Here is an 18,317-nt window from a genome sequence, read left to right as displayed (position 1 = left end):
TGTTTCTGTGAGAGACTGTTGAAAAAACAGTGTATACACTGTAAAGGTTGCTCAGTCCATGAGCCTTGAGAATAGCAGTGGCTGGACATGGAAGCCCAGAGTCAAACATTTGGCCATCAATCCCAAGGCCTCAGGTCAGCTAGTCCTGCTCTCTGTGTACCTCTGAAGTCTAGAGATGATTAATGGGAAAATATACAAACACAGGTTATCCAAGTTCTGAACCTTGAGTCTCCTTCCCTCCATAAAAACAGGTTTGTTTCCTGGAGAATGGCTTTTACTCTCCTTAGGATTGTTTAGGATTAAATATACTCAGGATTTGATATGTTCAGAGGCACAGGGATTGGGGCTGTGTAAAATATCTCAGGTAGGCAAGCAGAGGAAGGCATGGCAGGGAAAGTATCTTTACAGTATTTCTGCTCCAGGCTTTGTGCTCAGCCAGACTTCAGGTCATTCTTGGTTAATGTCATGTAACTTGGGTAAGAATATTTTTGTTGATTAGTTCAGCTCTCCAGGAAGGTAGAGTATGTTTTTATACTTTTTTCTGAAGTTAAATTGATGGGATGGAATTGCTTCCTGGCTGAATTGTATGTTAAAACAGCCATTTCTTATCCTTACGCCTGCATGTGGGCATTTCAGGCATGAACTGCAGTGTTTCCATGGATTTTTAAAGTCTTCCATTGCATAGTTAGCAGCTTTTAGGGCTTTGATCTGATTTCGTAAGACAGAAGCGCTCCCTGTATTTGTGTTACAGCAAACGCTGTATTTTTGGTGGCGTCTGACTTTGAGAAACACACAGATGCTTTTTTGTAGTCCAGGAGACAAAGAAACAAAGCTTTGTGCTGGGAGGCAGGATCTGTGCCTCCAGGGGACATCAAGGCACTTGGTGTGCAGCTGCCTTCCCAACCTCCCCTTCCTCCTGGTGAGCAGGAGCTGGGTCGCTGCTTGCTGCTCCTGTGCATAGAAATCTCCACAAATGCTGTTCCTTTCCTTGGGAGGGATTTTCACACGTTTCCTTTCTCACTGCCTGTGAGCAGGAGCATTTTGATGCCCTGCACATCAGCGCCGAGGGACAGGTGGTTTTTTGGCTTGCTGTGCTCCAGATCCATGGCAAGGGAGTGTGGTTGGAATACAGGACCATTCACCTCCCTGCTTGGGCTCCCTGATTCTTGAGATGTGAATATCTGTGTGTGTTTCTAAGTTCATGTATCTTAACAAAAAAAAAAAGCTGTGTTTTCCAAACATGCAAAATAAGTTCAGTCGGCTGCTCGAAGGAAGGGATCTGGAAGCGGCTGTCTGTCACGTTGCATTAATAGAATCGGCGCTGCAAAGCTGCTACTCGGGAATTGGGAAAAGCTCCCTGTGGAAAGGGTTCTCTGAGCCCTGTGTGTGTCCATGATCCCTGCAGTGCCACCAGCACGGCCTCTGCAGCCCCGTGTCACTTACCCCAGTGATTAACCAGGTCCCTTCCTGCTGCAAACACACACGGCTCTCGCTGGCGAAACAAAGCTGTTGAGATGCTTTTGGCTGCTGCAGAGAGCTCCTGCCATCCCGTGCTCAGCAGCAGTTGTTGTGCTGTTTGGGTTTGCTGTCATCTCTAATACTCGGAGGGGAGCTTTAACACAGTCCCTCGCTCGCCTGCAATTTGGGCTGTCCTTTCTCCTCCTATTTGCTGGCTGCTCACTGAGCAGTAGAACGTGATGTAAAGGTGGTTTTCCGTTTCTCAGCTCCTTCGAGGTTAGTGTAAAAATGCTGTTCGCTAATTTTGTGGTTTAAGTGCTTCAAAACTTGTTTATAAACTGTAACAAAACTATATGTGTATGTTTATTTATTTTTAAGAGGTGGCCTCGTTACTGGCAGGTCAGCCAGTTATATTTATTAGGAGCTCAGCACAAAACTATTACACAATTCTGTTGCTGTCAAGCCTCACACATGCTTTTCAGTAAATTCCTGGGGAAGGCAGGGTGAGGGGTTGCTGCCTCTCGTTCTTACAGAAGGATCTTCAGAGCAGCAATTTAAAGTTATGATGGCTCCCCCTGTATTAAGGAGATAAAGAAATGGTGAAGAGCAGCATCGAGGCCAGAAGGGAAAGCAGGGATGAAATGAACAGTGTAAGAAAACTGTGCTCCCTCTCTTGGAAGCTGTTCCTGTGCTGAAAAATACTGAGTCCTTTTTTCTTTATTTCTTATGTTTCAACAGGGCAGAGTTTAGGGTATGGATTCGTTAACTACATTGATCCAAAGGATGCAGAGAAAGCCATTAACACTTTAAATGGACTCAGACTCCAGACCAAAACCATAAAGGTAAGACAATATAAAATGCCTTCTGTTCAATTCAGGAAGAGGGGAAAGTAGTTGAAACTGTTCCTGGCAGTTTCATCACTACTCTGTTTTCCATTGTAAGGGGGTTAACGAGCTCCTCCTTGGAACAATGAGCTGACATGCAGGAGATGAAATCTCTCTGCTCCAAAATTGCTGCCATTGTTAAAGGGAGGGGAAAGTAAGAGGAAGCTCCTAAAAGCATGGCAGTGAGGCTTAAAATGTAGGATAAAACAGCCAGAGTGATATCATTATCCCAAAGTATGTAGAAGTATGTAATGGTGTATTCATGAGTTACATGTTTCCTTATGTTTTAATGGGAAATACTTCGATGTGGAATTCTCCTTTAGTGACACTTCTGTCATTATCAGGTGTAGAAGGCATGTGTCTCACAAGTTATTCTAAAAAAACAAAAAATCTCGATTTCCGCATCCTTAATTTGATTTATTATTTTAAAAGCTGGAGGCTTCCCACTGAAGTCTCTTATTTCATTGTTGTAATAGACCATTAGTTATTCAATGACCTTCTTTAGTGGTCTCACAAGAAAAGCAAGCTCCTACACTGTCACAGTTTTTGCTGCATGGCTGATAAAGCTGTTCTGAAACAGCTTACAGAAGATTTCCACATCCCAAATTCTGACAAATAATACAGCTTAAGGGATGTGAATCAAAAAATTGAAGGGGAACAAACAGCAGATCAGATTCAAATTATCTGAAACTCCTTTGATCATTTTTGAATGCCGGCTTTTGATTTGCACCATTTTCTTAATTTTTCTTCTGTGGTTAATTTGTATTTCAAAGCTAAAAATACTAAAGAATATAAAAATAGAGTTTTTACTTTAGCAAATATTGGTACAAATAATGTCAGTGATGTTGTATCTTGCAAAAAAGATGCAATGTGGTCAATACTGTAGTTCTGACATTCTTGCTAAAGACTGTGGTTTGGACAAAGTGGTATCCCTAAAGCAAAAATATTTGTTGGCTTCTGCTGTATCTCCAAGGAGTTTTCCAAGCAAGTTTTTCCCTGATCTGTTCGATCAGTGAAGAGCAGAAGTGCTGAGCTGAGGGTTATGAAAGTGTTGGAGTAGCTGCATGGATTATATAGAAAAGGCTGCTTCCAAACCTCCCTTAGACCATCCAGATTCCATCCCACAGATACGTACGTGGGCTGTACATCAAAATGCTCACAGCATGGTTTTGTAGAGTTAAATGGAAACACTTACAGGAATATGTAAGGCAAGGAAGCAAAATCTACCATCTTATCAACTGCTGCAGGTGGAAATGCAGGCTTGGACTCAGCAGTTTCCACTTACAGTGAGAAGTTGCTCTCCAAATTGCTTCTAAAGGCACATTTTTGGGGACAAAAATATTTTGAAAATACTTACTAAAAACTCAGTAGAACTTGAAAAATCTAGATCAGTTTTTCATACAGCACATGTATATTTTGAACATTATTCAGCCTTAGCAAAGTGCTGCATTTCTTGTCCCTGAGTACCTCTGTTGCTTTGCCTCTGTTTTTCTTTTTTCTGAACCAGAGCAATGGTATTGCATTCATAATATTTCAAGGTTACAGGAAACTCGCACTACAAAAAAGCCTCCAGAAATGGCAACTGACACCAATTATTATTATAAATTTCTTACATGCAAAATTAAACCATTATGCCTTCCTTTATCATCTGCAATAAGAGCTTCTGTTATTTGAGAACTTCCCATGCAACATCATCTTCATGGAATATTTTTTAAATTAATTAAAAATTCTAGAAATTCAGTGATTTGTTCGGTTTGGGGTTTTCATGTTTATTAATAGCTCATAGACTTATGTATAATAAAGGACATTTTGGGGTGGCTCTTGAAAGCTGTTAAAATTTAATAATAAGCAAAGAGACTGATCTAATCTATATGCACAGGAGCTACATAAGTTCTTCAATGACTGGGAGGAAGTGTAGGGGTTTATTTCTTTTTTAAAAGAAATTGCTTTTATGCAGTTGCCTAAAACCAACCCAAGGGAGCTTTCTATCCCAACAGCCAAGTTTTGGCCACAGGGACATGTAATCAGCAGTTTCCAACCCGATTTCTCGTTGCAGAATTGCATGTGATTACCTCACCTTTACCCCCTTGGTTTTTTACATTTTTAATTATATATTGCTTCTGGAAGTCGTGATAAATTAGGTCTGCTTCCCTGGTGCTGTGCAGTGGGGATGGAGGTTTCCCAAAGTTCATGCTTGGGGTAAATCAGGTGTGTTTAGTGCTGCCAGTGGCGTTGGTGTTGCTGGAGATATCCCTGCTTTCCAAAGGGCTGCAAGGTGATGAGGAACCATACTCAGCTCCACTGAAGCTCCTCGCTTGCCTGTTGTCCCCACATGCCACTTAGCAGCATCTCACTGTCATCTTTGTAAGGTTGAAGTATTTAAACGTGTGGAATTACTATATTTAATTATCAGACCCGATTACTTTAACTACAGATGCCCTTTACAGTTACTAAAAATGCGCTGTTGGTGCGTTAAAAAAACCTCTCTCAAGAGAACATCTAGAAAGGAAGTCGATGGCAGATACTTCTGTAGGCTAAAAAATATTGAATAGAATCACAGTGAGCTGGAAAAGTACTGAACATTACTTTGCCCTGCTTTCTTCAGGAAGGTGGCTGGGTTTTTTGCCCCAGAATGAATCTGTAAATGTCTTACTGATGGATGGGCTGAACCTTGGCCTCTGCCCATGTATGTTGGGTTAGCTGCAGCCCTGCAGGTAGCATTTCTCTGGCTGCCTTTTGGAAGCTGTTTTGATGGGAAAAAAGTTGAAATGAATAATCTGTGAAAGCCCTTTTACAGTGGCGAATTACTTCTGCTTGCCAAGGTCACTGTGGTCCTGCTGGCTGTGTCCCATCTGTGTCGTGGGCTCTGCTGTTCCATGCACCTACACTGAACATGAGGTGGCTCTGGGGAGTTGTATTTGCACTCATTTTTGGAGCCCACAAGGCTTAATTCCAGTTTAAAAATAATACATATATTTTATGCATGTGGCCCCAAATGCTGTCCTTTTCACTTCTGTAACATTTTTGTGGCAGCCTAATGTTCTCTCTTCTCCTGATGCCTTGCAAAACAGCCATGCAGTCAGTCACAGGAGGAACTGGCTTTATAGCAGGATCAGCAGAACAGCCAGGCACAGTCGGCTCTGATGTGTGGACTAAAATAACTGAAGAAACGTTCTTTTTATTCTGTCATTGTTATGATAAATAATCCCCTTTCACTCCAGCAGCTAAAATATTTATGTGCATTTTATTTAAGTCAATGATGCCCTTTCAAGTCAAAGTTGAGAGGTGACGATTTACAGAATAGGTGTTTGGGAAAAGCATTGGAGGGAGTGTTGTGTTTGGTGGTAATAGGTTATACACATTTTGTTCCTCCTCAACTGATCATAGTGCATATTTTATTTACGCCATTTCATAGCAGCATCATCTTCTTGTGGGGGAGAAAAGCTTCACTTCATTTTTACAGCTAAAGCTTGACATAATTCTGCAAAACAGTTTAGAATGAGGGAAGAGACAGTGTGTGTTGAAATAAATATATATTCCAGAAATTGAATCTATTTTTAGAAATTAAATTTGCCCATCCATAAAAGCATATGAAAGGTCACTGCTGCTGTTGAAGATTGCCTGGCAATTCAGTTGCATCAAATATCAGAAGGAAAATAAGATGTGTGATGCATGGGGTACAGATTGCTTAAACTGCTGCTTTGCCCTGAAAAAAGGACAACGCCTGAAAGGATGCGAAGGAAGTGTTTTACCATTTACTTGGGGATTCAGGTGACCTGGCTACATTGGAACAAGGGCAGAACAGTTTTGAAAGGAAGTTTGAAATCTAAAAAGAGCCTGTGACCCCCTGAAGTGCTGTCTTGTGCACCCCTTTCTTCCATTTTCTCTGTTTCCTGAGAAATAGGTTTGCTTCTTCCTTCCCTCACAGGAGCAGGTACATGCTGTGACACTGCTGGAGCACTGGAGATGTCCCCAGTGAGGGGAGAAGGAATCTGGGTTCTCTGAGCCCTCGATAACCCCCAGTTTTTAAATCCATCAAATCTATCAGATGATAAAATACCAAATGGATAAAATGATTCCTCTGTGCTCGAAGGCTTTTTCTAGTTATTTTAATTTTCAGTTAAATTGAATAAATAGCCTGGAATTCTATATTTCTGCTTTACTCTTCGGTTTCAGTCGATAGGTCTGGATGGACCTAGTTTAAAATACAGCAAATAAGGCTGTGGGAGAGATGCATTTTCTGAAAATAAAGTAGCAACATTACTGCTGAAAGATCTTCCTATTTATCTTGGTTTCTCTGGCATTTTTCAAAATGCCAGCTATTTCCACGAAACTTGGGCTCTAAATCTGTCCATGTTAATTCTTGTAATTGTCCACAAAACTACAAACCATCCTGTCACTGTAGGGTAACCAAATAACAGCAGCCTCAGACTTCTCCGTCCTACAAAGTCATTTGTCAAAAAGATTGCCTTCCAGCCGTGCTCGGCAGAGGAGGCAGGGCGGGAGGAGGAATTGCAGCAGGGAGAGGTGGGGAACAGACTTGTATCTCCTGCACCCCATCCCAGACTCCTTGGGGGGCGTGGGGGCAGTTCAGCACAATTTGGGGTGCCACCAGAAAGCGCTGACAGTGATGGCTGCAGAGCTCTGGTGTTGGGTGCCCTTGGTGCAGTGCTCAGTAAAATTCCTGTGGCTTCCAACTGTGTTCTTCCATAGCCTCCCCAGGGCTACTGAGCCTGCTGGACACTGCCTGCAGCCTCCTGTCCCAGGGAAGAAATGGGACATTGTGTAAGGCTGGGTGGGAAGGAGAACGGTGTACAGAGAGATCAGGGCCAGGCACAGAAGAGTTTGGATGCTCTGCAGGGAAGAGGAGATGGAAGGTCAGGGGGTTGGAAGATGCTGAGAGTATCTGAGTGTGTTGGGCTGCAGCAAGGAGGGATTTGCATCTTGGAGTGTCTTGGGTGCAGTTGCATTGGACCCCCTTTTTTTCCTTCCCTGAAAATTCATATTGCAGGCATAAGCTGCAGATTTGGGGTGTAGCTATTTTATAGTTGCTTCTAAAATTGAGGTGACTGCTTGTTCTCTTTTATGGTAGTTCACAGTTAGTCAGAGGGGTCATCTGCTGTGCCTGCTGCTCCCCAAGACAAAGCCTTGGACAAGAAAATCTAAAGATGCCCCAGACCTGGAAAGCCTCAACTAAGTTTACTCCTGTTTTGCTCTTTAGGAGCCTCTGTCAGTGTAACCCTTTGGACTTTGCCGTGGTTGGTAACAAATCCTCCTCCACCCTTTGTGCCTGCAGTGATGGTGCTGCTCAGAGAACCTTTCAGTGCTGCATTTGAAGGTTTGGCTTTGGCTCTGCTGCTTTCAGCAGGCACCAGAGAGTCTCTGCCTCTTAATTTTGTGCCTCTTCTCTTAATCGCAATTTCTCTTTTTACTGCTTCAGTTTTGCCAATGAGTCCTTTTCACTCCGCAGAGCCAGAGCAATTATTTCTCTTAGCCTTGCTCTTAATACAGCCAGAGTGTTCCTAGGTTATTACCTGTGGATGTCTTTCCTGAAATGATGGGATAGACCATTGTACCTGCAATTATAATTAATCTCTGTAAAATGGCATTGAATCGCTCAACAGTAAAGTGCATCGTCACTCCCCTCCATCCCCCAGCCAAGGGCTTAGGGAAGAGAAAGGACAAAGCAGTGCAAGCATCAGATGTGAAAGTATTCCTGATCCTGGTCTTCAGCCTCTGGACCAGAGGGCTTTTGTGCTTGCTTGTTCTGACAAAGCACACAGCTTTCACAGGAGGGTGTCTCAAATAAGGTTTTGCACAAAATTAGGACACAGACAAGGGTTGGGAAGTGGCTGTGGGGAAATGTCTCTTTCTGCCATAGCCTGTTCACTGGTGCCAGGCAGATTTTATTTCTAGTTCTGTATGTGCTTTAAACAAGTGAGATTGTGCTTATTTATACATGTGAGGCTTTTTGAGCAGTTGTGTTAAGGGTCTTCCAGTCTGTACCAGTGGGATAAGGGGCAGCAAGTGAGGGAAGGGTTTATCCCCATTTTAAACTGGACTTCAGGCAGAAGAAAGCCAAGTGACTCACCCCAAAAATCATATAAGCAATCCTGTATCTCAGAGTGTCAGGCAAAGACAAAGCAAAGTATTAAGGTCACCAAGAAGTCTGGTATTTTTGAACATTACACAAACTTTTTGAACACTGCCCAGGGAGTCACTTAACACTGACTGCCCCTTAGCTGCTTGTGGCTGGAGATGTGTCCCAGGGACTGCAGGTGCCATGGCTGAGTGGCTTGGTGGTCCTTGGGTGCCTGTGCTGATATGCAGTGCACCCCAGTTCAGGGCTCCTGCATGATTTCCCATTCTCCAGGTGAGGAATGGGAGATGCAGAGCACAACACATCTTGGAGAAGGTTGGTACGTGCAAGATGAGCTGCTTGGTTGCTGCTCAGATGTGTCCAGGGCAGGGTGGCTCTGCTGGCAGAGCACATCATTCCGGAAAAGGAAGATGCAGTTCCTCTTAAGAGCAGACTGGAGTCAAATTTTGCAATGAGGCTTCTAGAAATGCACTTGATGTTTGAGAAGTGCAGGATTAGCACAGGAGCTGAAGGCTTCTCTTAGAGAGGGAGCAGCAGCAAAGTGCTTAAGTGTCAGTTTTCAAATGGCTGCTGTTCCTTGCTCCATAAAACAAATGGGATGCGTTCATGCCTCTGGGTGCCTTTGCTGTGGGCTCTGGCTTGGAAAGACCAGACCGCTTCAATTTATGTTCTGAGGAGTCTTGAGGTTAGAAATTCTTCAAAAAGTTTTCTATATGGGAAAACGGGTAGGAAATCAATAGGGAAGATAATTACTTGAACTTGGAGATATTTTCTGTGCACCTGAACAAAAATGTGCTTTGCCACGGAAGATATGAAATGCTGGACCTTCTGATGCTGCAGTAGTGTGGGAGACAGTGGTGCAGACTCTGGAGATGGCTGTTTATTATGAAGAGAACCCTTACACAGGCTAAAGCTCAATGTCAGATGAGAAGTGTCCTAGTAAATGTTTTTCACAGTTAGTATATATGTATTAATAGAAACTAACATCTGAGGCCAGCAAGCCATAAAATGAATTGTACAATATTTTCTTATCTTCCTTGCAAATTTGACCACAGAACTCCTAAATGTTCTTATGCAGTGAAATCCAACACCCTGGTTCAACCTTCAACCGTCGTACCAGCAGACAAACATTTTAATGCTGAGAAATGCCTGGGTCAAGCAGTAGTTTGGTGTTCTCCAGCTCATTATTTGAATTCTTTGTGGTGCCTAGGATTCCATATTCTTTTCTTTTTCAACGCTGTGTTTCATTACAGGGTGCTAACACTGCCGTGAGCAAAGGAAAGAAAAAAAAAAATCATTTTTAAGTGTGAATATAAAGAATTAATGCAGCGCCCTCACCCAGCGCTTTGCGGTTTGCAGTGATAAAATGGGAGCTGGTTTTTGCTCCCATTTTAACTGCACAGCATAAGGAGCTTCTGGTGTGATGGAGGGTCAGGGTGGGCGATTTCTTCCTTTGATAGCTCACACACGGGAAGACATCCCGTCCTCAGCACTAACTGAATAATAGCTTGAAAGCAGGATGGCACACTCTAACCGATCGATTTGTCATTGGCTGACCTCAGAGGGAAGATGAAAAAGATTCAAAAGCAGATAAATAATTGACATTACTAGCCTTGAGTCCATTCAGCTCGCAACCTTTTCTCCTTGATATTAAAGACGGCTGAGTTGCTTTTGGCAGCTTCTTTCTTTGGCTCAGGCTCCCCTGCAGCCTGAATGTTTGATTGCGGGAGGAAATAAAAACTAGACCTGAGCAGCAATAGGTGCTCACATGTGCTGTGAGTGGAGGGCTGGCAGTGTGAGCAGCCTCTCCTTCCTCTGCCTGCCTGCAAGGCCCACGAGAGCAGAGAGCCTTCTGTAAGTAGAAATGTGTATATATATATAAAATGTCAGGAGCTCATTGCTCTGGGAAGTAGTGTTTTTTGCATATCCCAATACTTTTCATCCTCCCTGTAATGTGGCATTTGGTTAATGAATGTGCCAGAGTGAGAAACCCAAAGGAAACCCCTGGCTGTTTTCCCAGGAACTTTATTCATTTTGCTGTTCTCAGTTTTGAGGAATAGGTAAGATCCTTACTCTTGCTCCAGAGAGGCTCTTAAGTGTTTTTTAAACTGTTATTCCTAAAGTAGGTTAAACTGTGGGTGCCTGAACTCTTACATTACCCTCTCAAGGTAAGGCATTTGCAGAGTGGGGAGGGAGAGAGCTTTTCCAAGTGCCCCAGGACCAAACCAAGCTGTAGGTAAAAGCACCATGTGATGATCCCTGGTGTCCCCAAGGGTCTGGCTTGAGCTTTGTTATATAAAAGCCAAGCGGTGCTGTCCATGTGTGTTCTGATCCCAGAGCACCAAAGGGGTGTTCAGGACCAGCACTGAAGTGATGGAAATGCACCCCATCATAAGCCCATCATTTTGGGTTGTGGCCCAAAATAATTTCCACCCCAATATCCTTCTTTCTTTGAGCACTTGGAGGTTTCTCTGTGCCTCATGTCTGCTTGAGCCTTTGTGCTGTGTGCCTGAGCTTGCATCCATTGATGCAAATGTTTTATCTAACCTCTATTTCAGATTTCTTTCCCTAATTTTTTCCACCTCCTCTCTCCAGCCTTCTCTGTAAATGTTAATATTTAAAAGGTTATGTACAAACACGTAAGTTAGAAAGAAATTGCAAAAACCGTAAAATCTAGAATCTTTAGAGTTTGTCTGCTATTATGCAGAGAAGATTGTGGAAGCAAATATTAGTCATTAACATAATTTTCTGTGTTGAGTCAACATCTATTTTTAGGTGTGGAGCGCATAAAGACAACTCTTTGACACATAAAACACATAGGCATCCATTTGACATCATCTGTGTTCAGGCTGAGGCTCGGGAAGAGGGAAAGACAATTGCTAAATGTATTGTGTTCATGATGGGACCCCCCCCACTTCCTTCCAAGACACATTTTAAGACATAATGCAGGAGAGTACTGATCTGTTTATATTTAAATAAATCAAAATGAAGTGCAGAATATTCAGCTTGGGTTCCAATGCTGTTTTAGATGTGCTGCAAAGTAATTCATGATCTGTGCTGAATATTTGCCATTAGGCTTTATCCAGGAAGTGTTTTTATGATGTTAAATGTGTGTATTCTAAATGTATATATTATTTTAAAAGTGCAGAAGGCTTTTTATGCACCTGTTATAATTATAAATCTGATTCATAGGTAGAAGAGCAGTTAAGAGTCTTGAATTAGTAATTTTCCAACAGCATACATGCAGTGCCACAGCTAGATTTTCTTGTTTGCTTGGTCATAATATTTTATGGTCTGGTTCTGGGCTTTATAATGCAAGGGAACTTCTCGTGATAAATTGCAGATCTGACAATGAGTGTCAGTATACAGCTCCCTGAGCAGATGTTCATTTAGTCTAATTTCACCAGTACTTTACTGTTCATCCAGAACAGATCTTGCCAGCTCAGGATGCAAACACAAAGAGAGAGAGCACAAAAGATCACTCTGCAAATAACTTGATCTGTTTCAGACACTTGGAGGGGAAAAAGAAAAACATGCAGGAACTCTGGAGTGCGAGGTTTGCTAGAGCAAATCATCCACACAGCCACACCCATAGGGGCAAATTTGCAAAGCCATGCGTGGGAAGTTGCACATTAATCTACCTCTGAACAATAGGATTTTTTATGACTGCGCTTCAAGAACCCCTGTGTCTGTTTTTAAGGTCTCTGTAGCTCTTCCTTTGTTCTTCCAGCCTTTCCTGGCTCTGTTGGTTTTGCAGAACAGGTCCTGTTTGAACTGCAGGGTTATGTCTTGTGAAAGAACAGAACATTATCTGTCCAAAATGCCGAGGGTGACTCTACCTCACTAACACTCCTCTCCTTCTCTCTCCATAGGTGTCATATGCCCGTCCAAGTTCAGCATCCATCCGGGATGCTAACTTGTATGTCAGCGGCCTTCCCAAAACCATGACCCAGAAAGAATTAGAGCAGTTATTCTCACAATATGGGCGCATCATCACCTCACGGATTCTGGTTGATCAAGTCACAGGTTAAAAGAAAACTTTCCTCGATACATGCATGTTTTTCTGGAAATGGCAAAATTGCAAATGTCTGCTGGTAGCAGCTGGTTGTTTTTTTGACTTTCAGTGTAAAATGCAGTGCCTGGTTCTTTATAATTGTAACTGGAGGTATAACTGCTGCCTCTTTAATGAGGGAGTATAAAAATGCAGAATGTTGTTTACTTAAAATCATTGTTAAATACGGTAGGGGCTGATTTTGGAGATTACAGATTGGGAAGAGGATTTTTCTTTGCAGGACTTCCCTTAATTTGCAAACCATGCATTTAGTGTGAAGTGAAAACCAACATTCAGTTTATGTTCGTTACACAGATGAGGCTGTTCCTACAAATATTCATCTCTCTGCGTGTTTTTACTTCCCAGGGGTTTCTCGAGGTGTGGGATTTATCCGTTTTGATAAGAGAATAGAGGCAGAAGAAGCCATAAAGGGACTAAATGGCCAGAAGCCTAGTGGTGCTACAGAACCAATTACTGTGAAGTTTGCCAATAACCCCAGCCAGAAAACAAGCCAGGCACTCCTTTCACAGCTGTATCAGTCTCCCAACAGACGCTACCCTGGACCACTTCACCACCAGGCTCAGAGATTCAGGTAATTACCTGGAAAAGAACTGAAGTTCCACCAGCAATGACAATGTGGGGCAGGTGCTGTGCAGGAAAATATGCTTTAGTTGCGTAGGCTGACCTGATTTTCTTTGTAAAATTAAATATTCTTTCCTGGAGAATGAGGAGGAAAATCTGCTGACAGCAGTAGTCATGTTGTATTTACTAAAACAGCTGAAGTACTGTACAATCAGATCTCATGAAGGCTCATAGAAAAAGGGAGGACAGAATAGAGTTACAGTGATAATCAAATGAGCAGTGACTATCCTGTTCTTTCTCTCTTTTTGGGTAGTGCTTTTATTTTCTGCTATATTACTACAGTTTTGATGCAGCTTACACTTTGATGTTAATGACAGTGGATTGGTAGCAGGAAAAAAGCTGAGTCTGTCCCAGTCAGCAGGAGTATCATTAAATTTATTAGCCTGAGATATCTGCTCTTAGTATAAAGAGCCCTTGTATTAGTCTTTGGTGTGAGTCTTCAGATGCTTTTGGGGATGTTTTATGCTTTGCATTCTGAATATACTCTCTCCATCTAATGCATAAGGCAGAGTTAGCAATATGTGAAGTTCCTATTACTTTAATACTTAATAGTTCTCAGGCAAACTAGCTTTCAAATAAAAAAAGTCTGCCTTCAAGAAAGAAAACTTGGACATATTTGCATAACTGAGTTGCACAGTGGCTTTAGAGAATTATTCAGAAGCAATTTTAGTTTGTCAGTGATGAAAAGTGCTAATAAATTAAAGATCATAAAAAGTCAGTCATTGGATACATTAAATTTACACTTGTTTTTGTGTCTTTGGCACGCAGCTGTGTCCATTGAGGTTATCACTGAATCATTCCATGGATAGAAGGACTTTATTGTGCTGCCATGGAAAGCAGATTATTATATTCTGCAAAATTTGGTGGTCATTTAGATTGACATATTGTGAAGGATTAATACTAAATATATGTACTAAAATGGGGAGAATGTTTTATGCTAAAGCAGATAGTCAAGAATTTTTCCAGTTCGAGCAGTTTTGGACTCGACGTCTTATTTCCAAGTTAATTGTAAATATAAGGTGAGCAGTTGAATTACTTGCAAAAACTTCATGCTGATAATGTCTTAAAAAAAAAAAGACAAATCCCAAATGGATTTTTTTTTTTTTTTAATACCAAACTCTGGAGATTAAGGTTTTCTCTAAGACTGTAGAAAAGTGGGGAAAAAAAGGCTTTTAAATGCTCTGGTCGAAATTTAAGCACAACCTCAGCCTTAACAAAGCAGGCCGGGAGTTGTTAGGCTCCTTAGATGTGTGGGAAACTTGTTGAACGTTTCTTCTTTGAAAATGGAACACTATTAATAATAGTTCCATTGAGCGATCTTGCCATCTGTGAGACATTAACCCAAAGACCCTCCTTCTCTTTTCAGGCTGGACAATTTGCTTAATATGGCCTATGGCGTAAAGAGGTAATTAGAATTCCACAGATTGCCAGATGTCCGTGTTGGCACAGATTGGTGCTACAATTTATTTTTTTTTTTTAATTCACTAACTTTATTTTTTTTTATTCCTTCTTTTCTTCCACCAGCATGTCAAATTCTTTTTAAGTTTGGACTTCAGTTGGTTTTGTTACTTTAAAGGCCTCACGCACAAGTTCTGTGGGGTTTTTCACCCTTTTTTTATTTACAGGTGGGCTTCTCAAATGGTTTAGGTGCCACAGCTACAAGCATTCAAACTGCAGTCACTCTGCTAAGTGGTGCTTTTCCCAGAATCAAATCTATTCACTTGATTTTTTACAAATCTCTGATCTGATAATGGAAAATAAACGTCAAAATCAGAATTAGACTGCTGTTGTCTAAATCTCATATTAAAACCACCTTCCCCCCACGTTTGACATAAGTTTGACTTTAAAACACAGCTGTGTGCACCTCAATCAGCCTGAAGTTTCTTCTGTTCCAGGTTTAATACTTTGAATTTTATTTTTCAGTCCTTGAAATTTATTTTTTTTTGTTTGTTTAAAATAGCTGTGTGTTTGTATGTGCACGCATGTGTGAAAGCTCAGCTGATCTGTCAACATTTCTGCTGTTCCATGAGTATGTTTGATCTGATAGCTAAAATGAGATGTGTTGCTAGTGTTTCTTCTAATGGCAACATCAGCTTAAGCGACCCTTGCTGCAAAACAAAGGTGTAGTCTTATTCCTGATGTTACCCTAAGATGTCCAGATAAAGATGAAAATACTGCTTAATCTCCTGAAATGGTCTACTCACCACACTTGAAAATTATTTGAGCTTTTATTTGAAGCTCACCCTCTAAGAAGGTATGGTAAGTATATCTTTACACTAGCTAGTAGCAGACAGTAATGTGGGGTTGAACTCCTCAGTAACTCAGTACAGATCTGAAATTTTGAGAGTGTTCACAAGAGCAATAGTCAAAACAGCTTCTTCTCAGAAGCACCAGTGCCGGTGTTCATGGGCACATTGGTTACAGTGGAATATCCTCAGTGATGATGGGGATACAGTGAGTCAGAACCCCCTGCCTGGTTTAATCACACAGCCCTTCTCCTGGATTCTCCCACTTCATCTGTTCTTTGATACCTTGTCGGAAACACGGAAAAACTCTCAGTTGAGTGTCTGTCAGATGCAAGTCCATGTCAGAAGGATGGGTTTGTTCTGGGATGTTTCCCTGGGTTTTTGCTGCTGCTGCTTCCCTGGAATTGGACCAGTGTGGGGTGTAGGACAGACTTAGTGTGAACTGAGGAAAAGAGCAATTCCCTGCCTTTACAGGTTATACTTCTGCTTTCTTAACATTGTCTGCAGTGTTGCTCTAAAAACACAGCAGTGTTCAAAGTTATTTTGCAGGTGTCTTAAATTAGTTCTTATCTCCTCTCAGCAAACCTTGGCAATTGTACCTGCACTAGCAAATCCTGAATTTATAGGTGCAGGGTCACAAAAAATACCGCACTGATAATTTCTGAAGCTGCTTCTGAAACAGGAGATTGCCTCTTTTTTCCCCCCTGTGCTAACTGTGTGGTACTGATGGAAAATGAGACGTGCTGATGTGGAAAAAAGGTTTTATTGAGGCTAATTTCAGATCACTTGCTAGTAGCAAAGCTCCTTATGCGATAGGTGATCTTGTATTTGTGTCAATACACTTGCAGCAGTTTCTTGCATGTTTTGTTGGATTTACAGCAGCTGCTGTGCTCATGGCACATAAATAGTTGAAAGCTGCATAGCTCCTAAAGGTTTCCAGGGAAAAGCTGCTCTCCAGTGAACTGTAGGAAACTTTAACCCTTTACATCAGTGCAGCATTTCTTAAAAATGCAAAGCCTTGTAACTCACTGTGACGAGCACAGCTTTGCATTGTGAGGGTTTTATAGCATACTTACTTATGGGGTGCTGTATCCCTTATTGTTGTATTTCACATTAAATTTAATCATCCCAGAAAAGCAGTGTTTGCTGGCTTATGTATGTTACTGGCACAGTCAGCACTGGCCAGCAATGAGCTTCAAGTCCCATCTTGCAGATTGCAAAATGAGCTGAAGCTGTTGGCTTGTACAAGCCCTGGCTGTGCTTTTTTTTCAGTCTCACCTGCAGTGGAAGGAGCAGTAGAAATTGGCCTTGTCCAGCCTTTCTGTGCTGAACTGTTGTGATAATGTCACTGGTTTCACTGTGCGGGAGAGAAACTAAAATATGTCGAGATGAGGATTTGCAAAAGTGAAGTTGAGTTGGAAAATTGCCACGTATTTTTAATAAACTGTCTGCAAACCTTCCTGAGGATCTGATGCTGTGAGCATTTGTGAGCTGCTCATTTTACAGTGTAGCTACACCCCAGTGATGATCCTCAGCTTAAGATGTATATTCCAAGTGTCTTCTTTTTCCCTGAATATACATAAAAAGTGCCGTCAGGCGTCAACAGAACAGTGAGCAACCATCAAGTGTGTAGTTTCCTTTATGGTTATTTAATATACACTGCATAATGCTGTGCAGATTGCTAAATGTGTGTGGAAATTATTACAAGTGTAAAAAGTTTTGGAGAGCACAAGAGCTCGCTCAGCAACAGAGTGCCTCCCTCTGCTCCCTCAATCATCGCTCAGAAAATCCTGAGGAATTATTATTCCGTTCTGGTATTAAAACTCATCATATTGAAGGTACACGTGAAACTGGATTTTTAAGACATTTCCTCTGTGCAGTTGTTATTTTAAAACATATCCCAAAGTGTAGCTTCAGAAAGCATGTCAATTTTTTTTCCACACTGATGAAAGGAAAATTATGTTGATCCTGAGGGCTGATACTGCTTAACATCTTCATTAATAACCTGAGTCATGGGCTGCGCTGCGCCCTCCTCGCATTAGCTGGTGACACTAAATTGGTGAGGAGCAGGGGCTGTCACTGCTGCTGGCCATGGCTGCCACTGGGGAGACCTTGGAAAGCTGCAGGAACACGGTGAAATTCAGGAAAGGCAAATGTAGAGTTTAGCCCCTGACTGCTGCCTTCAGCTGCCTACAAGGGGCATTGGAAAGAAGGTGAAGCTGAGCTTTTTGCAGAGGTCAAACGCGAGAGGACAAGAGCCAGCAGTGCCAGGCTGCAGCAGGGGAAATTCCACTTGAGGATAAGGGAAACTCATTGCAGTGAGGAGCCCTGGAGCAGGGGCTGCAGGAGCAGAGTCCATATCCTTGGAGATTTCTTGAGCTTCCCTCTGCAGGGCCATGAGCAGCAGAGCTCATTTGAGAAGTTTGCCTCACTTGGAGCAGGAGGCTGATCAGATGATCTCCGTAGATCTTGCCTAGCCTGTGATGGTTCTGTGTTCATAAACTGCTCTATTTGGATGTTTGAAGTAAAGGCCCAAAAGGACAACAAGGAGAAAAGTTAGGGTGCTCTGAATTCTGGGAGTTAGTCTCTGCATTGACTTTTTGAAGAACCTAAAGCCTGTCACAGAAATGAAGCCTCACAGTATGAAGGTATCAGTTGACATGCTCATTAATTGTATTTGTGTTCTACTTACTCTACAATTGCTGCATAAACCTTCCTTGATATGTGGCCAGCTCTAGGACTTTTATTACCTGGATTTTTTCCCCAGTGTATGTCAATTAAGGACCATGTTAGGAGGAGAAATAAAATCTACCGCTTAGAGACATCTCTCTAACAATATTTTTAGCTGAAGAAGCTACCGTTATAGCTGAATCCTGACAAAGGCATTTCTTATTAATCTTTAAAATAGGTCTTGAAGATTGCTTGGGTTTTTTCAC

General features: G+C 41.9%; 1 protein-coding gene across 9 annotated transcripts in view; it reads left to right on the top strand.

Moving 5' to 3' along the window:
• The window catches only part of ELAVL4 (ELAV like RNA binding protein 4), an 80,740-nt gene that overhangs the window by 58,522 nt on the left and 3,901 nt on the right, over positions 1-18,317 (top strand). For 8 of the 9 annotated variants that reach the window (XM_085067635.1, XM_085067632.1, XM_085067629.1 and 5 more), the window contains exons 3-6: positions 2,197-2,300; positions 12,315-12,468; positions 12,860-13,085; positions 14,502-14,540. In XM_085067635.1, coding sequence (XP_084923761.1) covers positions 2,197-2,300; positions 12,315-12,468; positions 12,860-13,085; positions 14,502-14,540 — 523 coding nt within the window. The remainder of the gene's footprint in view (positions 1-2,196; positions 2,301-12,314; positions 12,469-12,859; positions 13,086-14,501; positions 14,541-18,317) is intronic. The other variant, XM_085067631.1, reaches the window with a different exon arrangement.

The sequence above is a fragment of the Lichenostomus cassidix genome, chromosome 8, assembly GCF_008360975.1.
Source record: "Lichenostomus cassidix isolate B80296 chromosome 8, HeHo_3.0, whole genome shotgun sequence".
Lineage (NCBI taxonomy): Eukaryota > Metazoa > Chordata > Aves > Passeriformes > Meliphagidae > Lichenostomus > Lichenostomus cassidix.
The sequence above is the reverse complement of the archived record's forward strand: the minus strand, read 5'-3'. Positions and strand labels throughout refer to the sequence as shown.